The sequence below is a fragment of the Centruroides vittatus genome, unplaced genomic scaffold (genome assembly GCF_030686945.1).
Source record: "Centruroides vittatus isolate TY-2023 unplaced genomic scaffold, ASM3068694v2 contig_460, whole genome shotgun sequence".
In the NCBI taxonomy this organism is placed as follows: Eukaryota; Metazoa; Arthropoda; class Arachnida; order Scorpiones; family Buthidae; genus Centruroides; species Centruroides vittatus.
Window position 1 is genome coordinate 1,799,991 of NW_027122256.1, and position 23,167 is coordinate 1,823,157.

At 30.1% G+C, this 23,167-nt stretch overlaps 1 protein-coding gene across 2 annotated transcripts in view; it reads right to left on the bottom strand.

The window, feature by feature from the left end:
- Positions 1-1,801: 1,801 nt before the first annotated feature.
- The window catches only part of Nf-YB (nuclear factor Y-box B), a 51,866-nt gene continuing 30,500 nt past the window's right edge, over positions 1,802-23,167 (bottom strand). For both annotated transcript variants that reach the window (XM_067273027.1, XM_067273029.1), the window contains 3 exons: positions 19,727-19,805; positions 7,006-7,094; positions 1,802-2,027 (listed from right to left, as the gene is read on the bottom strand). In XM_067273027.1, coding sequence (XP_067129128.1) covers positions 2,001-2,027; positions 7,006-7,094; positions 19,727-19,805 — 195 coding nt within the window. In that variant the 3' untranslated portion in view covers positions 1,802-2,000. The remainder of the gene's footprint in view (positions 2,028-7,005; positions 7,095-19,726; positions 19,806-23,167) is intronic.

The window sequence follows — 23,167 nt, forward strand, 5'->3', positions numbered from 1 at the left end:
ATAAAGCCCTGTCACTGTGCAATGTACTGTACCATACGATTAACGATAACCCTTATAAACCTTCCCTAAAATAGTGTCCTTTACGCGTACTACTTCTCTATAAATGCTCCAACACAGTGTTCTTTTAAGCGAGGTTCACTGTATTTGATTGTTATTTCAAGAGACAATAGTACATTAAGAGTATTATTGCTGGTCTAAAAAGTTACTTATATTAATCCTAGCTGTGGCTAATATAATTATTTTATAATTATATTAGTCCACAGCTATTATATTAGTCAATTATATAAGCCCGTTTAGAATAATCAAATTTTATAAATCACTAATGAGCGTAGGTGGTTAAAAAAAAGTCAGAAATTAATATGTTTTACAACTAATTTGGATCATTAATTTCCAAAAGTTTACAAAATAATATATTAAATCTGGTGTATTTTAGAATTCTGAAACAACAATCTATGGATATATATTGGGCAAAATAATTTATTAAATTATACTTTCTGAATCGTTTCTATTAGTCTGAATGTGTTATAAAACAAAATTTGATACAATGCATTTCTGTATCATTTTAAATTAATTTCATGTAATCATATAAACTAATTAAAAGATTTCAGCTATTGAGAGAGAGAGAGAGAGAATATAAAATTTTAAAAACGAAATCATCTATTTATTTACATAATTATAACTGAAATCATAAATTATTAATAAATTTATTTGGCTATTTAACATTTATTTTATTTCTAAGTATTTCATGTTATTTGTATATAAACAACATACAGTATACAATATTGCATAATGTATGTATGAATATATATAGACAATAAAGTTTCGGTCAATTTTCATGAATAATTCTAAATTTTAATTAAATTATATGTATCAAATCATTTAAAATTTTACATTTAAATAAAATTTAGTCTTTAAAATGCTTTGATAGCAGTAAGATTTGGGTGATAATTGACAATATTTATTGTATTTACGTAAGGCAGCATTAATCTTTTATACATTTTATACATTTGAAATTTCAACAGATTTTATGGTGATTATTATTATTATTATTATTATTATTATAATTGTTATAACTAAAATAAAATTATAAATTTGTGACTAAGTGCTGTAAATATCTTCTTAGTTATACTAAATTTGATATTAAATAAATATTGTTCTGAATATAAATCACATTTATAAGTTTTTTAACATTAATTTATTATAGCTGCGTGTAAAATGAATATGAAATTTGTTTTATTTCGAGTATTTTGCACAATAAAAATTCTCAATACATAAGTTAGATTTAATTAAAAAACTGAGAACTTTTATACAAATAATTATGTAATGAAAAAGAAATACTATAGATGCCAACTTTTTCATTCTGTGATATGACATTACAATAAACTGTTTTCAAACCAAAATTATATACAACAAATTCATTAAGCAAGTTTTTTTTTAATATAATTTTTAAATAGCATTTTTTGCAGAAAACAAATCATGTCAATATGAAATATTTATTATTGCAATTTCTATTAATTTAACAATTTCACAGTAAAGAACAGGTTGCAATTGCATTTTGCAAAATTTAGTAACTTTTGCATTTTGTTTATAAAATGTAAATATAAAACTATAAAAACTTCTTCTTTATCATTATTTGTATAAACAAAAATCTTTTTCTTTATTATTTAAGTTATTTTAACATATTTAAATCACTCCTCTTTTCCCCCTTTATTTGGTAGCAATTATAAAATGTGATTGCACAATATCTCATCATAAATAGTTAAATGTTTGTATTATAACTGATAAAAATATAATACAAGAATTTTAAAAAGCCATTTACTTTCACCCAAACTGGAATGAGTAAAAATTACACCATCAACAATGAAATGATCAATGTTACCAACATGAGTTCTTATGATACTTCACAAATGACATGATTCTATATTTTGAGAAAATGATGAATAAAAACTAGACATTTATAATGCTATGTTTGTTGGTTGTACTTCAGCTTATGAAATTCTTCACCCGAAATGGATTTGTTGGGCAATCTACAAGAAAAAAAATCATTATTATTATAATCTTTAAAGTAAAGCTAATAATAATAATCTACTTCAATTACTTGGTTACATCCAGTTAAATAATATATTAATATTTTAACTTTTTTGAAAAATTTTTGAATATTTAATTTTCTATTTACAAAAAAAAACGTTTTAAAATATCAACCCAAAACATAAAATAGGAAAACTTTCTAGAAGCAACAAATTGAGAAAATTATTTCAAACACATTGCTATTGTTTTTCATTGAATTTCTAAAAAATTCAAAAAGAAATATTAATTTAAAATGTTAATATACATTTAATTTTTTTGTGTCATATTTTAAAATCATCTTAAACGATATTTTAAAAATTCGAAATAATCTCAATTTAGATAAAGTTATCCAACTAACAGGTTTTTAAGAACAAGTAGGACACCAGCCATGACTTCAAAAATTCCTTTTGATATTGTGGGTTCTTTCGATATTCACAATAAATTAATAAGAAAAATAGAAGAGGATAATAACCAAGATTGCAATATATGGTATCCTACTGAAAATAAGGTTAACTTATTTGAATTCCCTAATTTAGGTTTAACTACCATGAGCAACAAATCTAAAGTATTAATTAGCCTTTGGAATATTCAAGGGCTACAAGCAAAAATATACAAAAGTACCTTTCACAAATTCATGAGAGTTAATTACATTATTGGTCTTACAGAAACTTGGATAATTAATTTGAAAATAAAAGATAAAGAATATTTGGAATGACAATTTATAGTGATAGAAAGTAAAGCTAAGAGATCAAGTAGATTTGGTCGCCCTGCTGGAGGATTATTGCTTTTAATAAGAAAACATCTAGGTGAGTTGAAATCATGTAAAATAGAAGATAAATATATATTTGTAGAAATAGAACTTGGATAGTGTTTTAGATCAGTTTGGGGAGAATCATGTTTGGGAGTTATACTCATATACTTCTTGCCAATAACAGATAAAATAAACTAAATTACAGTAGAGCGTCGTTTATCTGAATCAATTGGGGACTGGGGTTGTTCGGATAACCCATTATGTACGAAAAAATATATTAATCTATCCCATGTTGAAATTTTTCTCCACTGTGTGTCGCTTCGCATTGAATTTTCATCGATGTCCAACTGGAAAGCTTTTGGTTAACCGACGTTTTAGATGACCGGCTTTCGGATAAACGATGCTCTACTGTATATGAAATTCAAAACATTATGGCTCAGAAATTGAACATTATTAATTTTTAGTTTATAGGTGGTGATGTAAACGCCTGAATAGGCGAAGAAATGGACACGAAATATAAAAGTAGTAATGATAAATAATATTAGAAAATCCAAGGATAAAACAACTAATTTAGACAGTCTAATTTTACTTGATTTTGTCCAAGACAATGATCTTTATACTATGAATGGTAGATTAAATGGCGATTGTCCTGCTGAATACACTTTTTTATCCCATTCTGGTAAATCTATAATTGATTATATCATTTGTTCAGGCAAAGCAGATGCACCCATCCCACTGAATATACATTTGATGACTAAGATTTGCCATTTTCTGAATAAATAATTGTTTGTCAAAAAATGTTTTGGTAACAGTAGCTTATATGTTAATTATTACTTTTAAAGGGTCCGCGAGCAATCTAAAAAATTGTAAAGAGACAGTCATGCAAGAAATCCTAAAAGTGTTTGAGAACCACTGATCTAAGCATTCTCATCTCAACTATCTGCATCTTCTTAGTCTAATGTTTCTTAATTCTTATATGTATTTGTATATCAAACTAGCCTAATTATCATTCTGTATAATTTCCCTTTTAATATATTTAGAATTCTCATATTGCAAAGAAACCTGTAAGCCTGCCTTTCTTTTTATTCTACATTTATTTAACTTTATAACCATTTTATCTTTAAGCCTTCCCTATTTCTGACAGTTACACCTAAATCAGTTGATCTGATCTCATCAATAGATCAACTGTTTTGTTCTTATTAATTATTTTTAATTCACATTCTCTAAACTATTCCTAACATTTTCTAGCTCTTTTACCAATTTTCTCTCTATCTTTACTAATCAAAACTACAATAATCTGTAAACAACACACCTCACAATTCTTCTCTACACAGATATGATTAAAAAAAATCAACTTTTTATTCTATAATGTGTGTGTGTATATTATATATTAAGGCTATGGAATTGGTAGACCAAGCCCAACTCTGACTCGGAATTTTAGAAGGTCCAACTCCTAACTTGGAATCTTCACTACCAAGTGAATCACCAGGCATTCCTACTGAAACAACTGAAAGTGTCTTTTTTTCCACAGAGTTTTTCATTATCACATCATCTTCAACCACACATTGAAACACATACAAAATGTTTTCTATCTGTGGTTATAATAAAATATTTAAAAAAATATTAGATTTAACATGAGTTGTCTTAGCCATTTTGTATGGATCTTTTTTGACAATAAAAATTTAGAATTAGCTAACAACAGAGAATGTACTGTACTTCAACATAAATTTCTGAAAAGATGCAAAGAAAGATCATAAAACTAAAGAACAAATGCTGCTAGAAGGATTAAGGAGTGTAATTTTTTAAAATCAAAATTTAAACATTTTCCAGAACCATATATCTCATTGTTGGAATCCAAACAAAAAAAAATTGATATTTTTGTATGGATTCTGAAAAAAATTATACTCAATCCTTTTATCATCATTTGTTCCTTAGTTTCTCATGGAGTTGTCTTGTCTAATTTGTATAAACCACGAAATAGGGGAATTATCATAAAATAAGATCTTACATTACAGGAGGTTCTTCTAATGCAAGATAAAGTATAATAGGAGTGTTAATCTCCTAATATAAAGTACATAAAAAAAGGAATCAGAGTAATTCCATTTTTACCAGCTCCAACTCCTCTAGCAATAAATTTGTTTCCAACTTTGACTCCACAGTCCTAAAATATAGCTGTATATTAAAATTTAGATCTATTTATAACAGAAACTGGGATGACTTATAAATAATATAGTATTATCTAGCTACTATATAAATAACACAAAATTATATCTCAGTAATACTAGATTTTTGCTCTTGTTTAATTCTGAACAAATTAAGCTCCTTATCAAATGAATACTTGGACATGATCAAAGGAGTAAATAAAATCAACACATGAAATTGATCATACACTGATTTACTCTACCTCCTTTTAGTAGACTATACTGTATGTTTAACACTCACTTTTTTCTGTAAACAAGTAAAATGGCAAAGCTGTATTTGGGACAAGACTATGTCTCAAATTCTCACTACTAAGCGGGATCACTTCGATGCTCAGGGTGGATCTCATTTTCATTCTCCAATCATCTTTGGTATTGCTGGTTTTGAGCGCAATCATTCAAACTTCACCTGCCATAACCACGACCACGAGGTCTTCCATGATGCATTTTCATTGAAATTAACCTATCGAATGTTGAAATTTCTCTCCGTTACGTGACGCCCCAAGTTGAATTTTTGTCAATGCAAAAATTTCCCAGTTTTTGAAAAAAATAATGGTGGCTATTGTATCGTTTGCAATTATTTTTTTATTTTGCACAAACAAAATATATATATTAATACATATATATATATATATATATATAAATAGATGTAAAAAGAAAAAATAATTCTATTTCAGAAGTTAGTTTTAATATAAAATTATAATGATGCGCCATCTAGTTTCAAAAAGTTCTGACGATGAAATGAGATATCTCCAGTCAATCGGTCGAGGTTAGCATGTGGTGACCAGAAATGTGTGGGGAATAACACGGGACGGTTTTTTTCAAAGATTCGTTTGTCAAAATTCAATTTAGCAACATTTGCTTTTCAAATTTCCCAATGCACGTGTTTGTCAAAATTCGATTTCCCAATATTTGTATTTCTAACTTACCAACGAGTAACGCATGTGCAAATCTCGCACCACTGCCTGTTTGTAGAGAGTGCCACCATTTTGTATTTTATTGTGTTTCGGTTCTCGGTCCCCTGACTACCTACAAGTCTGGTTTATTTTATGCACACGATTTGGGCACCTAATACCCTGTGCCAAATTTCAACTCCTGACACGAAGTCCTTCATACCTCTAAGCTGATAAGACAGCAGGATGTACGATTTTATAAACAAGACATAGTCTTGTCAATAAACAGTAAACTTAATTTGTAATTACAAGAGGGTACTCAAAAAAACCTGAATTCTCTTCTGGATGGATGGGTCCTTCTAGTACAAGCTTTCCATGCTAGGTGAGTGTTCAATGAACCCATGCACATCAGTTTACTAGATGGCATTGTTGTGAAAAGCTAGATTTTGCAACAGTGAACCTTTTTTGAGACTTTTTAAGCACATTTCCATATCTGTTTCTTTCATGTGAGAGGGATTGTGCATTTGGAATTTGTTCTTCTGGGTCAAATGCTTATCCAGAGTTTTTATCTGAAAGTTTTGAAAAGGTCACATCAAGGTTTGTAGAATAAATGTCCCAAGTTATGGCAAACAGGTGACTGGGTTTTCCACTACAACATTGCTCCTGCCCTTACCATACTGAGTGTTCAGCAGTTTTTTATAAAAAAGTATGACCCCTGTGCTTCACCCTCTCTATTCACCCAATCTCACTCACAGTGCAAGTTTCTTTTGTTCTCCTGGATGAAAAAAAGTCCATAAAGAGAAAAGATCTTCCACTGTGGAAGAGATGAAACAAAAAATGGCAGAAGCACTAAAAGTCATCAAAATTAATGAATTCAAAAACTATCTTGAGCAATGGAAAAAAAATGTCTGGATAAGTGCATTGCATCAAATAGAGTACTTTAAAGGTGACTAAAATTTGAATATGTAATAAATAAATAAATTATTTTTTTTATAAATAAATTCCCTTTTTTTTGGAGTCCCTCCTCATACTAATGTTATACCGTAATAAAAACTCATTTATTTAATCTATTATGAATCATAAAAAATAAACTTACTTGACCAGAATATGGTGTAGTTGCATATATTACATTTTGTTGTCCTGGTTGATCAGTACTTAACATATTTGCTGTTAACATTTTTGTAGCTGATTATAAAAAAATAATTTGTATTAAAATTTTCAGATATTCAAATTTATATAAATATTTTTTATTGTAATAACTTCTTTTTATAAAATGTATGTATGTAATAGTATCTTCAAATAACAGCATTTATATTGAAAAAGTAAAATATATCCACTACCCAGTGGACAATGCACGTGAATAAAGTGTAATAGTTTTAAACAAATTGATGTAAAAAAATACATAAAAGCAAAATTGCTAATTTATAATAATTATAATGTTTTCTTTTTTTTTTAATATATATTTTTCAACATTGATCTGCTTAAAACTATTGTTTTGATATACCATATATTTCTGCAGATAAGACAACAGTTGAATCATAAAAAAGGCCCCCAAAATCCAAGGTCGTCTTATAGGACAGATACAAAAAAATTAGATTGAAATTTATATAAATTAAAACCATTATAAAAAACGGACAAATCGTAATTATTTACTAGTAAAGAGTAGGGCATGTCTACAAAATAGAATAACCCATATGATGTTTTGTGAATAGTCGAGGTCATTACCCAAACGCCCAAATAAGTGCAAATGTTTGCAACAATAGCAAGGCAGAAAATAAAATTTGTTTATTTGAAAAATTATGAATAGGACATAATTCCATATACACTATATAGTATTATCATCCAGATGATGATCTCTGATCTAAACTAAATTCATAGACCATTGATAGTTTAGGGTTCGTCTTATAGGACAGATATATGCTAAAACTATTAAACTTCAACGAAAATTTATACCTCGTCTTATCTGTGGAAATATATGGTAACTGTTTTCAAAAATATTTCTTTTAAATTTTTATTATTATAATATAGCAAAGTTTATATTATTATTTTAAATAATAAAAATAGTCAATATCTAACTATACCAAACAATTAAAATTCAGTATATAGATTAATCAGACATGAAAGTCTAGTCACGCATATCGACGATGTATCTACTCAGTTCCACGAAATATCATCAGTGCCAGTGATAAAAAATATTGCCTTGAATTTGATTGAAAATATTCAAAAATGACTGGTACAGTGCCTTCAGTATCTGATCAGTATCCATACTGTGATTTAAAATATCTCCAACAATATTTTTGATTTTTTTCTGACACTGTTTTGCTTTGTGTAGTTGTCTACTTGTATATATAATTATTTTCTATATTTTATATAAAAATGCTTTCTAAGTATAGTGTGTTAAATTAATAAAATAATATTTAAACATTTTTACAAGTATATAAAAAATAAATATGATAAAATATAAAAATATTTAACTTTTCTGAACCAGCTAACTAATCTTTGATTTCTGGAGTTTTTCATCACTAGGTAATTTTGCATGACAACCTGGCAACTAACAGCTTATTGAATTGACTCAAATATTCTTTCTAATTTACCCACTTTTCTTCTGATGTATTTTCTCGTCATTCAAAATTATGATAATTATTGCCAATTCTGTGTCTTTGAACTTTGCCATCTTGAATATTACTGACATGACACTGATCACACAGCACAGATGTCTGTTTATTGCCAAGACATGTATGATTTGGATCAATCAAACTGATTGGACACATATCACTGACATAGAATTGTCACCAATTTGCATGAATAGACTTTTAAACAATACAGAAATAAATATAATAATTATAATCTTGTGTATATGTTAGATGAATTTTTTATTGTTTCAAAATAAAATATAATTAAATACACTGTACAATTCCATAAAGCAATAATTAGAAACATGGAAATAATTTGAATAGCTGAATCATATTTATAGAGAAATGTTTCATATATATGTTATAAATATATATTATGAGCTTTATTATTGGTACCAATTGGAATTCACTTCTGACTACGGTCTTCCAGCCAAATAATTAAAATATCTTATTACATCCAAAATTGAGGAATTCTATGGAATAAGGTACTTAAGTACACTTAGATAACTATTTCAGTTACATGTTTTATTATGCATAACAAATAGTTTTATGGATATAAATTTTCCCCTTGATAAAACTAAGCACTTCACTCAAGTGTATTTAACATTTACACTTTACTCACTTCATAACAAGCCTCATGCAAAAAAATGTTTTTTTTAGGAGTTCTTGAAAATATAAAAATTTACTTAGGCATCTTTACTTAGAATGCTTCAATTATACTTCAAATTTGTGTAAATTGTATACTTATAGATGTGGATGCAACTTTACCTTCATCATATCTGCTCTGGCCAAAATACTGTAGCTAGGCTTCAATGGTATGCACCCTCTTCCAATCTTAGTTTTACTTTCACCATGCTCAAATCTTTAAACATTAAACTGTAACTAAAAGTAATAGTTTTCCTTTTTTTTATTTTAAAATTATTCTATCCTAGGCATGATGACAAGAGGTAAGTAGGAAAGTCAAGAGACAGACATTGCTGGGGCTGAATAAAAAAATTTACATGGATCCTAAGTAAATAATTTATTTGAAAATTGACTTTTTCGTGAATATATTACTATTTACAAAATAAAGAATAATAGTTATTGTTAAACATTTTATATTACAATAGCACACACAAAAAAAATTATGAGATGATGTCCAGGCTGAGGAAATTTTATCCTATCATCTCTCTTGACAGCCCTGGAGGTAAATATCCATACATAACAGTCAAATGAAAACAAGTATTTTTTTATTTACAACACGAGCAACATTTTATGACTGACAAAGTGGTAGAAGGCCTATAGTAATAAAAATTTTAAATGGAAATAGATAAATAAAAACTCACGCCAAAATTGTATAGCCTCTTGATAATTAGCACTGAGCTCAGCGTTAACACAATTTTTCTTATCTCGCAAGTACTTTTGACGATTATAAGTTCGTTGTCCTCAGGCAAAAAAGAATAAATTTGAAGAAATAGAATGTGCAGTGTTCCAAGTAGAAAATGGAAAATTTCTTGGCAATTATTAAATTTAACATTCGGTAATTTTGTTGGTAATGTGCAACAAGCTTTTGCAGGCATTCGAAAGATTTTAAATCCACGCGACTGGCAGCGCATGTGTTGAGGAGCAATAATGCTAATTGTGCAACTCTCGGCATGTTTAGTTGTTTAGACACTGGTATAAAGTAACCCATATTTCGGGTAAGTCGAGGGCGGGGATGTTGCATGCGTCTGAGGTCATTGTGAGGAGCACTTCCCAAATAAATGTAATCCTTCTACTATTACAGTGCTTGAGCAATGCTGTTTTTGACCATAGCAGGTTATAGCCCTTCTGTAGAACTTTTTTGGTGAGCTCTGTGGTTTGTCTTCCTTTGTTTATATCCTCCTGATGTTCTGCGATACAGCAAGCGAGCATTCTTGTCGTTGCCCCTATATACCTCTCTGTTATTTCTGTTATTGGATTTTCTAAACTTAAAAATAACTTTTTGAAAAATTGGATTTTTACAAGCAAAAATTCAATTATATTTACAATTATCTGTCTTTGTTATCAAGTAGTATGGAGAACCAAGGAATACAGGTCAAAAATCAACATTTGGGGATCTAGAGCAAACTCTAGGGGGCCCACAGTCAGAATAATATAAAATTACAACCCCACCTGCAATGAACTTTATTCACCATTCACACTTTCATAAATTTACATAAACTTAAAAACTCTTGCATACATAAACCAAGTGCTATAAATAATTCCTTTTGTAAATAAACAAGTTCATTCCATTAACTTACTATCTTGGATTTCATTAGTTTGGAATATATAGCTATGCAAATATTGGAACTGCTTGGCAACACATTGAAATTAAGTTTGTTCAGAAACACTTTTTGGAGAATTTTCTAGAATTTCTCTTTGTGTTTTTCTTAAGTCACATATCTTGCATATGACAGACAAGACACCTTTAGCAGTTCATATTAATGTCTGTGAAAAATGGTGAGAGATAAGGCAGTATTAGAACCAATCAGGAAAATTATTATCCAAAAGTATAAAGGAGGAGTCTCTCAATGCAGTATCATGTGGGATATGCAGATATCCCAGTCAAGGGAATCAAAATGTTTGAGAAAGAGGAAACACTCATCCAACATCCAAACCCATTAGTTATATATTAAAGCCAAATAATTGCTGGATTGTATCAGGCTATATTATTACTATTATTAACTAACTGCTAATTGCAAGAGTTCAGGTTCAATTCCTACTTTGGGTTGATTTTTTCTTCCAGGACCTTCTATTGCTAAATTTAATAATTTAGCAATAGATGGCAGCCTCTAAGTAAATAGTATCAAATTACTTAGCAGTTAATAATAATACTAGTAATATAGCCCAATATAATTTGGCAATTGTTTGGACTTAAGTTTTTTGTAATAAGAAAGAAAAACAAAGTATAGCTACAATATCTCTAATTCAACAGAGCATCTGTATCTGTCTTATTAATTATTAAGTAAAAGACAAGTTTTCTGTTAGAAAAATAATTTAGTAAAGTCTGCTTTGAAAGTACTGAAGACAAAATTTAAGATGGTATTTGTACGCAGTTATTTATTGTGACATCGTCACAATGTCAGGTTGCAATTTTTAACCATCTTTCAATTTAAAAAAATCACGTGACTTCTGGTCCAAACCAGAAATTCATATATAGTTAATCTGGGTCTCCTGCCCCTAAGTTTTCCATACTTGGTCTGGATCTTGTCCCTGTACATCATATTTCTGCTGATAATAATAAAGTCATGCTAGTCATCTATCTAACTCTGTTCTCAAAAAAATTTTGAATTGAAATCATACAACTTCTGGTTTAGAAGTTTGTATACAGTTAAGTGGGGCTTCCAGCTCCTAAGCTTTCCAGATAGTGTTGCCACCTGTCCAGTTTTTAATATTAGTTTAGAACTGGCATGCAAAAATAACATTGTGCATGCATCAGGGACTTCTGTTCGAACAAACCTGACCTGCTGTCCAGGTCAGCAATTTTGAAAAGGTGGCAACACTGTTTCCAGATTGTATATCTAACTCTGTTTTGGAGATTAACAAAAGACAGACAGATGACAGTGGAAATGTATATTTGAAAATTGAAGCCTAACCTATTGCCTCCAGCATTATAGCTTTTATAATATAAAAGCTATATTTGCTGGAGGCAACTGATTGATATATACAAAATTTTTTGCAACCAAAATGTTCTATTCAAAAATGGTGTAAAATTGCAGCATTATAACTTTTTTATTATTTTACACCATTCCTGAATAGAACATTTTGATTTATATAAAAACATTTGTAAACAACAACTTCTGGGTTAGAGCAACAAACTTTTTCCTTTGAATGCATAAAAACACTTAAGGTAATCTCCAGTAACTTAATTAAAGCGATTTTATTAGGCAATAAATCCATTATATTATGTAAAGCAGTTTATAAAACCAAGTATTCCATAATAATTTTTATCTGGTTGATATGAAGTAGGCTAACAATAAATTCAATCTATACCCATATTTATCTAGAACTGCTTTGGTCAAGCATGTATTTTACCTTTTCTTGTATTTTACTAACAATTTTAATTGTGTTGTTTCTCTTATATAGTTTTCTTTCCAAACTATAAGCTTATTTTGTAAGTTTTAAAATTAAAAAGCTTATAGTTTGGAAAGACCATTACTTTTAGACCAATATTTTAGTTTTGTCATTTTATAAAAACTAACACAACATTCCAATTTCTTTCTCTTTTAAGATTTCTCAACTTTATTCCAAAATATTCAAGATAATTTTCAAAAAGTAGTAAAGATCTTTAAATCCATTAAAATTACCAATCCAGAAGTTGTCACAAAAAGTAAAGAACCAGTAAAAAACTTATTATCTTGCTTATTGCAGACAGAGAAAAATTTATTACCTTTCCCAAAACCTCTATTAAGCAAGCAATATAATGGATTACATTTATTCCATAAATATCATTTTGAAAATAACATGCTTGCGTTAAAGAGAAAGTTTGAAACTTCAGGGAAATTTATATGATTACATGTTACTTATGATGATGATATACGTCAACATTTTAGACCAGATTCTTCACAAACTGAAATCAAGTATCAATTATTTGAAAGATTGCTGGATGTTGTAAAATGTAAGCGTTGGAAAGAAAGTAGAGGCAACACTATTGCCACACTCCATAGGAATGAGTAAGGGTACACTATTGATTTCTGAAATTTGGAGGGAAAAGCATAGCTGTCTAGCACACCTAACCACAATCCAAACACACCTAATTTGTGTTTTGGCAAGTATGAAGTACTTACTTAATGGTGTCAAATTGGATTATCCTAAAGTGATATTTTCAAGGTATGATCATTGCATTGGATGAAATGTGAATGTGATCTTATGAGCCAAAACTGAAATGCCATTCCAATGAGTAACATCACCCATTATTCCCTGCCAAGTATCTGGGAATGTAAAAGTGATGATAGTGACTTATGTGAAAAGAGTGTTACTCTATTGTGCAGTTTTTCAGGGCTAGATTGTGAATGCTGCATACTACAGTAGGTACAGTACCTGCATCATTATCATCTTGTGATACAGAGGAAATGGCAGAATTTTCAAACATGTGGTCCCATTTTTTTTTTATGACATCACTTACTGTCACAACTGCTGCTCTTGTGAAAGAGTTGTTAGGTCAGTGGAGATGGGAAGTACAATACTTGAACATCCTCCATATTCACCTGATACGAGCTCCTATGACTTAGATCTCTTTCCAAGCTAAAGGAACAGACGGCCGGATGGCCGAGCGGTTAAGATGGCAGCCTACCGCTCTGGGGGACCCGGGATCGAATCCGAACGGGTCGAATAATCCCCAGGAATTTTTCGGGGGGTGGTCCGTTCGGATATGTCGGGCCCCGTCCCTCACCACCCGGTCGCCCCATTGTGGGCCTGGCCGAACCCATAATGGGCCTACTAAAAGAGGCCCTCTTAGTGCCCACAGGGCAAAAAGAGTTAAAAAAAAAAAAAAAAAAAAAAAGCTAAAGGAACCACTGAGAGAAAAGTGTTTTCACACAAGCGATGCCATTCTTTGAGCAGTAGGGTACTCATTTTTTTTTTTTAAACTCTTTCCGCCCTGTGGGCACTAAGAGGGCCTCTTTTAGTAGGCCCATTATGGGTTCGGCCAGGCCCACAATGGGGCGACTGGGTGGTGAGGGACGGGGCCCGACATATCCGAACGGACCACCCCCGAAAAATTCCTGGGGATTATTCGACCCACTCGGATTCGATCCCGGGTCCCCCAGAGCGGTAGACTGCCACCTTTACCACTCGGCCATCCGGCCGTCGTAGGGTACTCATTCAGGGATAAACAAACAAAGCAGTCCGACTAGTGTGCAGTGCCTGCCTTCCATATGTGTGGCAGAAGGTGAAGGTAATAAATAAGGCAGGGATTATATTAAAGGAATGTAATGCTATTCTGTTTTTACAATAAATGGTTTGTTATACATAGATATGTTGCCACTATTTTCTTTCCAGCCCATGTATATGAAAATTCTTTAGTGGATACTTTTTTAAATGGATACTGTTTCTAAGCCAACAAAGTCTACAGTTCCAAGATTGTCCACTAAAACCTAGATTTTACTGTATATTAGGAAATAAAGTATTAAAATCTTAAGAGATCCCTACTCTTCAATGTAACTCAAGGCTGAATGGAATGAAAAAAATTCTAAAAAATAAAATTTTTTAAATAAATATATTACTGTTTTAAAGACAAGCTGACAAAATAATGCTGCTGATTTTAAAACATTTTGTATATGTAAAATTCCCTTTACAACAAATATATGATTAAGCAAATAGAATATATTTTTCTGATTGCAAGAAAAATCAATAAGCATTTAGAAGAATATAAGAAGGTAGAAAGAGTAACTGACCAAAATAAATTTTTGACAAAATATAAAAACAAACCAAGATTTGACTCAAGTGGTTAGAAAAATTATAATTTTCATCTGGAAATAAAGAATACAACTACTTAAAACAATACAATACAATGGATAGAAATCCATAAAAACTTCTTTTCAGAAATATAGAAATTGCTAAGTATTGATAGAAGAGCATATAATTAATTAAAAAAAATTAATGATAACTGCCAGTGACCAATAAATAGAAGTATCTCTTCAGAACTTAAAATATAATTTTAAACTTCTAAAAAAGTTACATAAATCTTAAAATTATATTATTAAATTTATTACATATACAATTTTAATTTGTTTATGATAATATTTTTATTCTATATGGGCTAAAAAAAAAATTACAACAACAAAATTACAGACAGATCTATAATGTAGAGAAGTAAGACTAATAGTAAGAATTAAATTAACAAAAACTTTTTACCAGAAATAAATTTAATAAATGTGTACTTTTGATTCTCTTGTTCATTAAAAACGCTTATTACTAACAAAAAAAGTTTGATTTCTATAACAACATAATAATCAGTTTCTTAGTTCCACTGTACAACATAGTAACTAGTGGTACAAGTATGTAATCGAAACCATTATTATTTAATTAATCACATTAAATTAATAATCAGAGAATAATATCAATTTGTATATTTCTAAACAAACAAATAATATGCTCTTATTTTATTATTATTGTTTAATCATTTTTGAAATGATTTAGAATATTTTTTCATAGTTTGGTGCATCAGCCATTTAGAAAGATTTGCTTATAGCAAAGAAATCATTTAAGTAACAATTTAAGTTTAAATTATTTTTTTTAATTCATGGTATGTAAATGGAAATGTTCCTGAACTATTGTAACTTTCTGTCTATTGCTTGAATAAAACAATTTGTTATAAATTTTATAATTAATGTAAAATATCATCATCATCAGTTTTTATATCATGATTTCATACACCACACAGTAATTTTTAAATAAATTACAAATCTAATGATAGTAGTCAAAATAATTCAAGTAGTTTCAGAAAACATATAAAATAAAACAATTATATCACATAGCTTGAACCATGAGATTAAGAAATAAATTCACTTAAAAATTTCTACTTAAATTTATGAGACAGGACTATTGTATATTATATAAATTATTAAGCTAATTTACAAGTTAAAAAATGACAGAATTTCTAAATTAGAATCAACTTATTGATGTGGAGTTCATGGTTAAAATCAGGAACAAAGATAATTATAAATAATATTCAGTGGTAATTAAACACACTGTTATATATTAGTCCTCAAATATTTGTAAAATATGAGGAGCATTTGGAAATAATTTACAATTGCCTTGTTGTACAAATACTATGCAATCTGTTGGCACACTCTCTTATGGTGGTGAAAGACTGATATTAATATTTAATGCATATGCTAGATGTAAGGTGCTACCAGAGTGTGTAACAAAAGCATATAGTGTTCATCTCTCAAGTCTCTTGGCAAGAAGGGAAACACATGGACAAAATGGAAGATGACTATCGTGACAAAGATGGACTGCATGGGTTTTGTGAAAAGAAGGTGTCAAAGCTGGAAATTTATATACATTTAACTGCATTATGTTGTTAGGAAGATCCTACATAGAAGATCATGTACAACTGGTTCAAAGGGTTTGCCAGAGTCATGGAAACTGTACACAACGATGTGAGTACCAGTCATCCATCAACATTGTACACTCCCAGAAATATTGAGACTATCTAAATTGGTTATGACTGATAAGCACAACATTTCATGAATTTTTATTTATTTATAGTAAAGTTTAAGAGAGCTGTCTGTCTTGCTGACAGACTTAGCCCTAGAGAAATGAAAGGAGCGAAGAATAAAAGTCGGAGAGTAAAGGGAAGGATAGAAGGTAAAGTCAGAGGGGATCACATGAGTCGCCTAACCCGGCGATATTAAAAAAACAAAGTAGCAAAATTAGACATAAAAAAATACAAAAATCAAAAATTTACAATTGTGGCTATTTTGCAAACAACGCAATAATCAAGGCAAACGTTTAAACAATTTAAGCTTAACATTTGAAAGTATTTACATTATTACATTTTATGAATTGGAGAATGAGACAGGCATTGGGGACAAAACTCTGCAAACCATCATTCACAATGATTTGAACACAAAAAAGGTGTGCACACATTGGGTTCCATGTGACACAGGCACAGAAGGACAAAGGATGGAAGACTGTCATCAGCTACTGGAAATGCTTCTTTGGTGTCCCCAGCCCAAGAAATTTTGTATTATTCCATCTGCAGACAAGAACATGATCACATGTTTTTGGGGCACTTCAAGCACACTACTAACGGACTGGCTTCTGCAAGGAATGACCAACAGTGAGAAGTACTGCAACATCGGTGCATTATAGCTTCATGGGACCAGCCAAATATTTAACATATTGAATAATTTTTCTGTTAATTATAAATAAGAGGTCTGTTCAAAAAATAACCAAACTTTATTTTTTTAATTTTTATTCTTTAAGTTAGATTATTGGTCCTTGTCCTCCCTTCAAAGTACTTCCCTCCTCTATTCACACCACTTACCCCAGTGGTGTTTCTACTTTGCAAAGCAGCCCTGGTAAGCTTTTCAGAATGTCCTTCAATACTTGTGACAAATTTATTGTAATGTCATCAATTGTGTCAAACAGTGTCTTTTCAGCACTGATTTTAATTTTTTAGAAAAAAGAAAAAATATCACAAGGAGTAAGGAGGTTAGAAAGGACAGTCATTTGATTTTTGGCACAAAACTGGCAAATTGACAAGGCTGAGTAAGCAGGCACATTGTCATGGTGAAGGAACCATAATTGTCTTGCCACAACTCTGGTGTTTTGCAAATTTTTTCATGCAACTGTTTCAAGACACCTGCATAGTACTGACAGTTAACTGACCTTGAGATGAAAATTCAAAGTGCACAACTCAATTGATATATATATATATATATAACTGTTTTTTTTATATATATATATAAAAAACAGTGATCACCACCTTGACATCAGATAGAAACTGTCGTGCTTTTTTCAGGTGTGGAGATTATAGGGCCTGGGAATCAGGCCAACCCACTGTGATGATTGAACTTTTGTGTAAATGTTGTAGCCGTAAACTGAACTTGTCATCCATTATGATCCTTTGCATGAATGTTTAATCATCATTGGCTTATTGAATAAGTTCCAGGCAAATATCCACTCAATTTTCCTTCTGCAGTTCAGTCATCAAACAAGGAACTAATTTTTCTGCAACTCAAAGCATGTTCAATTTTTCCATTAAAATGTCACAGCACTGCCCTATTGAGATCCCACCTCTTCTGCAAGTTCTCAGACAGTCAGATGACAATTTGCATGCACCAGATCCTTTATTTTCTGGACATGAGTGTCATAGTTGAAGTCAAAGACCTTCCTGGTCAAGGGTCATCTTCAACTGATTGATGGCCACTTTTGAATCAGGTAAATCATTTGTAACACAGCATACAACCTAGAGCATTGCCTCCATAAGCTTGATTCAAAAGTTGAAATATTTCTGTAAAAGTTTTTCTCAGTTTCATCCAAAACTACACATTGCGTCATTGCTCCTGTAAATTGCACATTGCAAAAATGACCACAAACATTGAAAAACCTTTCACTCAAAAAACAACATGGGAACAAAACGAGATATCAACAATCCTAAAAAAGCAGCTTACTCAGTAGGTTATCACAAACCTATTGAGTAAGGGTCGATTTACACACAACAGTGACGTGCCGGCACAGTGACCATTTGGTGCATAAACATCGATAAATATCACACATAGCCAATCAGAGTTTCATCTACGACACGTGATCTGTATTCTGTCAATCATACAAGTGTCGTACATGAAATTCTAATTGGCTACGTGTGATATTTATCGATGCTTACTGCACTGTGCCACCACGTCACTGTTGTGTGTAAATCGACCCTAAGCTGCTTTTATGTTGCCAACCTCACAATGCTAGGACATTCTGTTTCCACCCAATTCAAAAAGTTAGATTATTTTTTAAACAGACACCATAGTTGCATGTTTACATGCTAATTACACTTAAAAAACCTGAGGCTATTTAGGTGAGAGTACAAATTTTTCATAGAATTTCATTTTTAAGAAAAACATATATATATATATATATATATATATATATATATATCTATATATCATAAGAACATATTTAAGAAAACATTCTTAACTTCTTAAGAAAACATTCTAAACATATTCTTAACTTTTTTAAGAAAAACATATATATATATATATATCATGATAAAATTAAAATATCTAAAAAATAAATTAATTAATTAATTGTTACTTATATTTAACTGAATGCTTTTTAAATATAAAATCTAAATTTCACTTAAAATTAAATCCATAAAATTAAAAATCATCAATTAATATTTATAACAATTTTAAGATACATAGTTTATGAATAGAATTTATAAAATAAAATAATTATAAATTCAAAATTTCCTACATTTTTTACTTTTTATTTTCAGTTTTTAAAAACAATTACATGACTTTAACACAACAGATTTCTGAAGAAAATTTTAAATGTTATTTTTATTACAAAATGTTATTCAATTTCAAAATGTCCAATTTTTATTATCTGTATTTTATAATGATAAAAATAATTCATCTAAACATATTTCAAGCAGGATAACAAAATTTATACATTTAGTTCTAAAATCCATATATATAATATTTTAAATTATATATATTTATATATACATAAATTTCTTACAAAAAGATTCATCTCCTAATTCATCTAAAGACGTATCTGTAGCTTGCGCTGTACTAACATTTTTTTCACCTTTCATAGCCTAAAATAAAAAAAGGTTTATTCATTAAATTTGTGTGAATAATGAATACAATATTTATAAAACAAATTTTTTAATATGATTTAATAATATATATATATATTATATATTATATATTTAATATGATTTAATAATATATATATATATATATATATATTATTAAATCATATTAAAAAATTTGTTTAATTATGTTTTCTCAAATATATATATATTTGAGAAAACAATAACTGGTGCTAACAGATATGATATTATGTTATATATTTTTAGCCCGATGCTAGCTGGATTATATCAGGAGGAGGAAAAATATCTTAAAGATCTCTACTATATAACACCAGGCATGTATTGGCAACTGTTATAGGGCCTGGGAAATCAGGGCAACTGTAACCTACAACAATATAACATAACAATGACAAGTGAAACCACACCAAAAATGTACTGAGTATTAACTGGGAATAACTTTTCCCAGTTACTGGAATGCAGGGTTAAATCCTAGCCAAGCATAATGCTTGCTGCATATATGCTTGCTATATATATATATAGGACTTTTCCAACACATATCTCTTTTCTTTTAATTCTGAATTCTTCAAAACAAATCTGTGAGGCTATATTCTACAGATCCATTTGAATAAGCATTTTTACAATTAATTTATGCTAAATTTCAGAACTTTTAAGGTAAGTGCACACTTGGTTGCATTTCAGTGATAAATCAAGTGGAATTTAGAGCAAAAGAGTGAAAGTATTCAATGAATCATGTTTTAATACAAATAATGCCCCCAAAGAATTCGTAGCAGTGAGCTAGTAATTGCCTATTATTAGAAGAGGATGATATAAATTACATAATTTTTCAAAGTTTTATCCCTAGAGAAATTAATGTTGCATCCTCATTAATTGTTTTTACAACTAATAAATAAACTAATAAAAGAAATGGGCACAAATGACAGTGTTCCACAAAACAAAAAAATTTCTGCTAATGAATAGGATTCAGGAGGTTTTGTCAGTTGGACATCTGGGTTAATGATTCTTGACAGTTCAAGGTAGATGGATGGAAATGTTGCCTCCTTGAGAATGAGACTAATTTCCCATGTAACTAGTCCTCTCCAACCAACTGCCTGCCTAGTGTGCACTTACCTTTATAACAATACACAACTTTTTAATGATATTTAAGGTTCAATGTATACAGTTAATTCTTTTCCATAAAACATAAAGACTGATTTCCAAGTTTTCTTCAGTAAGAGCTGACCTGAATTTGAGTGTTTTTAGTTTCAAAACAACCTCTTCCATGTAACCTGTGTGAGACTCTGGAAATGTCCCACTAAATTCATTAATATTTGATTTTTTTCTTTCCATAAAAGAAAAAATTAATAATAATGAATATAAAAATTCTTTCTTCAGAAACATGACAAAGGAAAACTAGATAATGTAAGTTCTAAGATAAACTATCTCCAAATTTAAATGTTGATTTTGACTCATCGTGCCATCTAAATTAAGATCTTGTCACACTTAGTAATGAGTGAACAACCACATGAAAAATTAAGATGAAGAAAGCGACTAATTGGAATGGGTGATCAGGGGCAGAAAACAATAAACAAACCTGAATTTCATAGATAAGAGACCTCTCTCTGGATTGACATTAACCACCAAAATTTAATAGCATCAATGCCCCTTATACACAAGCTAACATGCCAAATTTTGTTTCATCATCATCATCCCATCCTGAGTATTAAACAAAATAGAAACAAACATATATACATATAGAAATTTTTTCCCATTTGACTTTTTTGGGTTCATGTCTCAAAATGTGGAGATTTGCAAAAAAACTCGAAGGGTCAAATTCGAGTTTTTCTGCAAATCTCTATACTTCCAATTCCAATACTTTCTCTTGCTATGTATACATAACAGCTGGAAAAGTAAAGTTATATGTATCTTACATTCTAAGTACACAGGACAAGCAGCAGTTTTATAGTTTATGTTCTTAGGTGCAATAGTTAATCTCTTGGGAATGGTGTTGAGCCTTCTCTGCTTTTTCTGTTTCAATATCACTGCAATCTCAATCTTTGCCAGGGGCTATATTGGTTTCATTAAAATTAATGAATGAATATTTAGTAATTTTTGGCCATAGTGAGGCAAAGGATAACTCTTCTCATAGCTTTTGCTTATTGAGCAATTGCATTAATTCATACACAATCTCAAGAGCTAGATGGTAGCTGTTTCAAGATGTCACCAAATCAATGCAGATTAAAGCATTCAAGATCCTGGTAAAGTTCCTTATTTCCAGAAAACTGTTCTTCCATGCTTGATATGACCTGATCCATAACATGGTTATAAACCAGTAATCAGAACTCTCCCATTCTGTTTTGCCAATTAATTCATACACTCAAACCTGTTTTTGTGCGGTCTTTTTTTGTGCAATTTGTTTTGTGCAATTTTTTTTGTGCAGTATACCAATTTGATTGAAATTCATATACCACACAAAAACAGGTTTGAGTGTATCTCCCATTTCTCCAGTCTTGTTTTTTGTTTTAATCTTTCTTTGATGTTTCAAGCAAATAACCAACTATGAGAAATTCTTAGAATTCCTTATTCGTTAGAATCACAAAGCCTTGAGTTTTGAAGCTTAGAGTGGTCTCAAAGTTTTGTTGCTGTGAGCAAAGTTTTTATTGAGGTCTGATTTATTTGATACCCAAAGCTGAAGCAAAGTCAAGATTCTTCATTTGTAAGTATTCTGACATCAGTATTGTCATTTCATATGGTCATTGCAACAAGAATTGTTTGAAACAATAAAATCTACCTATTAATCCTCTGGCATTGTTTTAAATTTGGATATTGCAGAAAGTAATTGCTAGCCTTGTAAACATTATGTATATCAAAATTAGTAATTCTGTATTTCTTAGATCAACATCTAACTTTATTATTTTTAGTCCACCTTTCCCACATCATCCACATTTAAATATCCCCACATAAAAAAGGAAATGTCTGGACTACAGATACTTTTACACACTTGACATTTATTAAAACAATCACACTTCACATTTCATCATGGCTGGATGGCCATGTCAGCTTCCACTCTGGAAACGAATCTCAACAGGAATTATCTGGGATCCTGGGGAAACCTCAGGAATTATCCAGAGACCTGTGTCAGTTCCTCATTATCCAGCTGCCCTATCATAGGCTTAGCCAAACCCACAATGGGCTTGATAAAAAAGCTCTCTTAGTGCCCACAGCACAAAGAAAAAGAAAATCCCCACATTTTGTGGAGGAATATAAAATTTTGAAAGACACACCAAGCACAGACCGTACATGTTTACTGAATTAATAAAACTTCCTATACTGATTACTTTCATTAGATCATAGCAGTTTTATTTAGA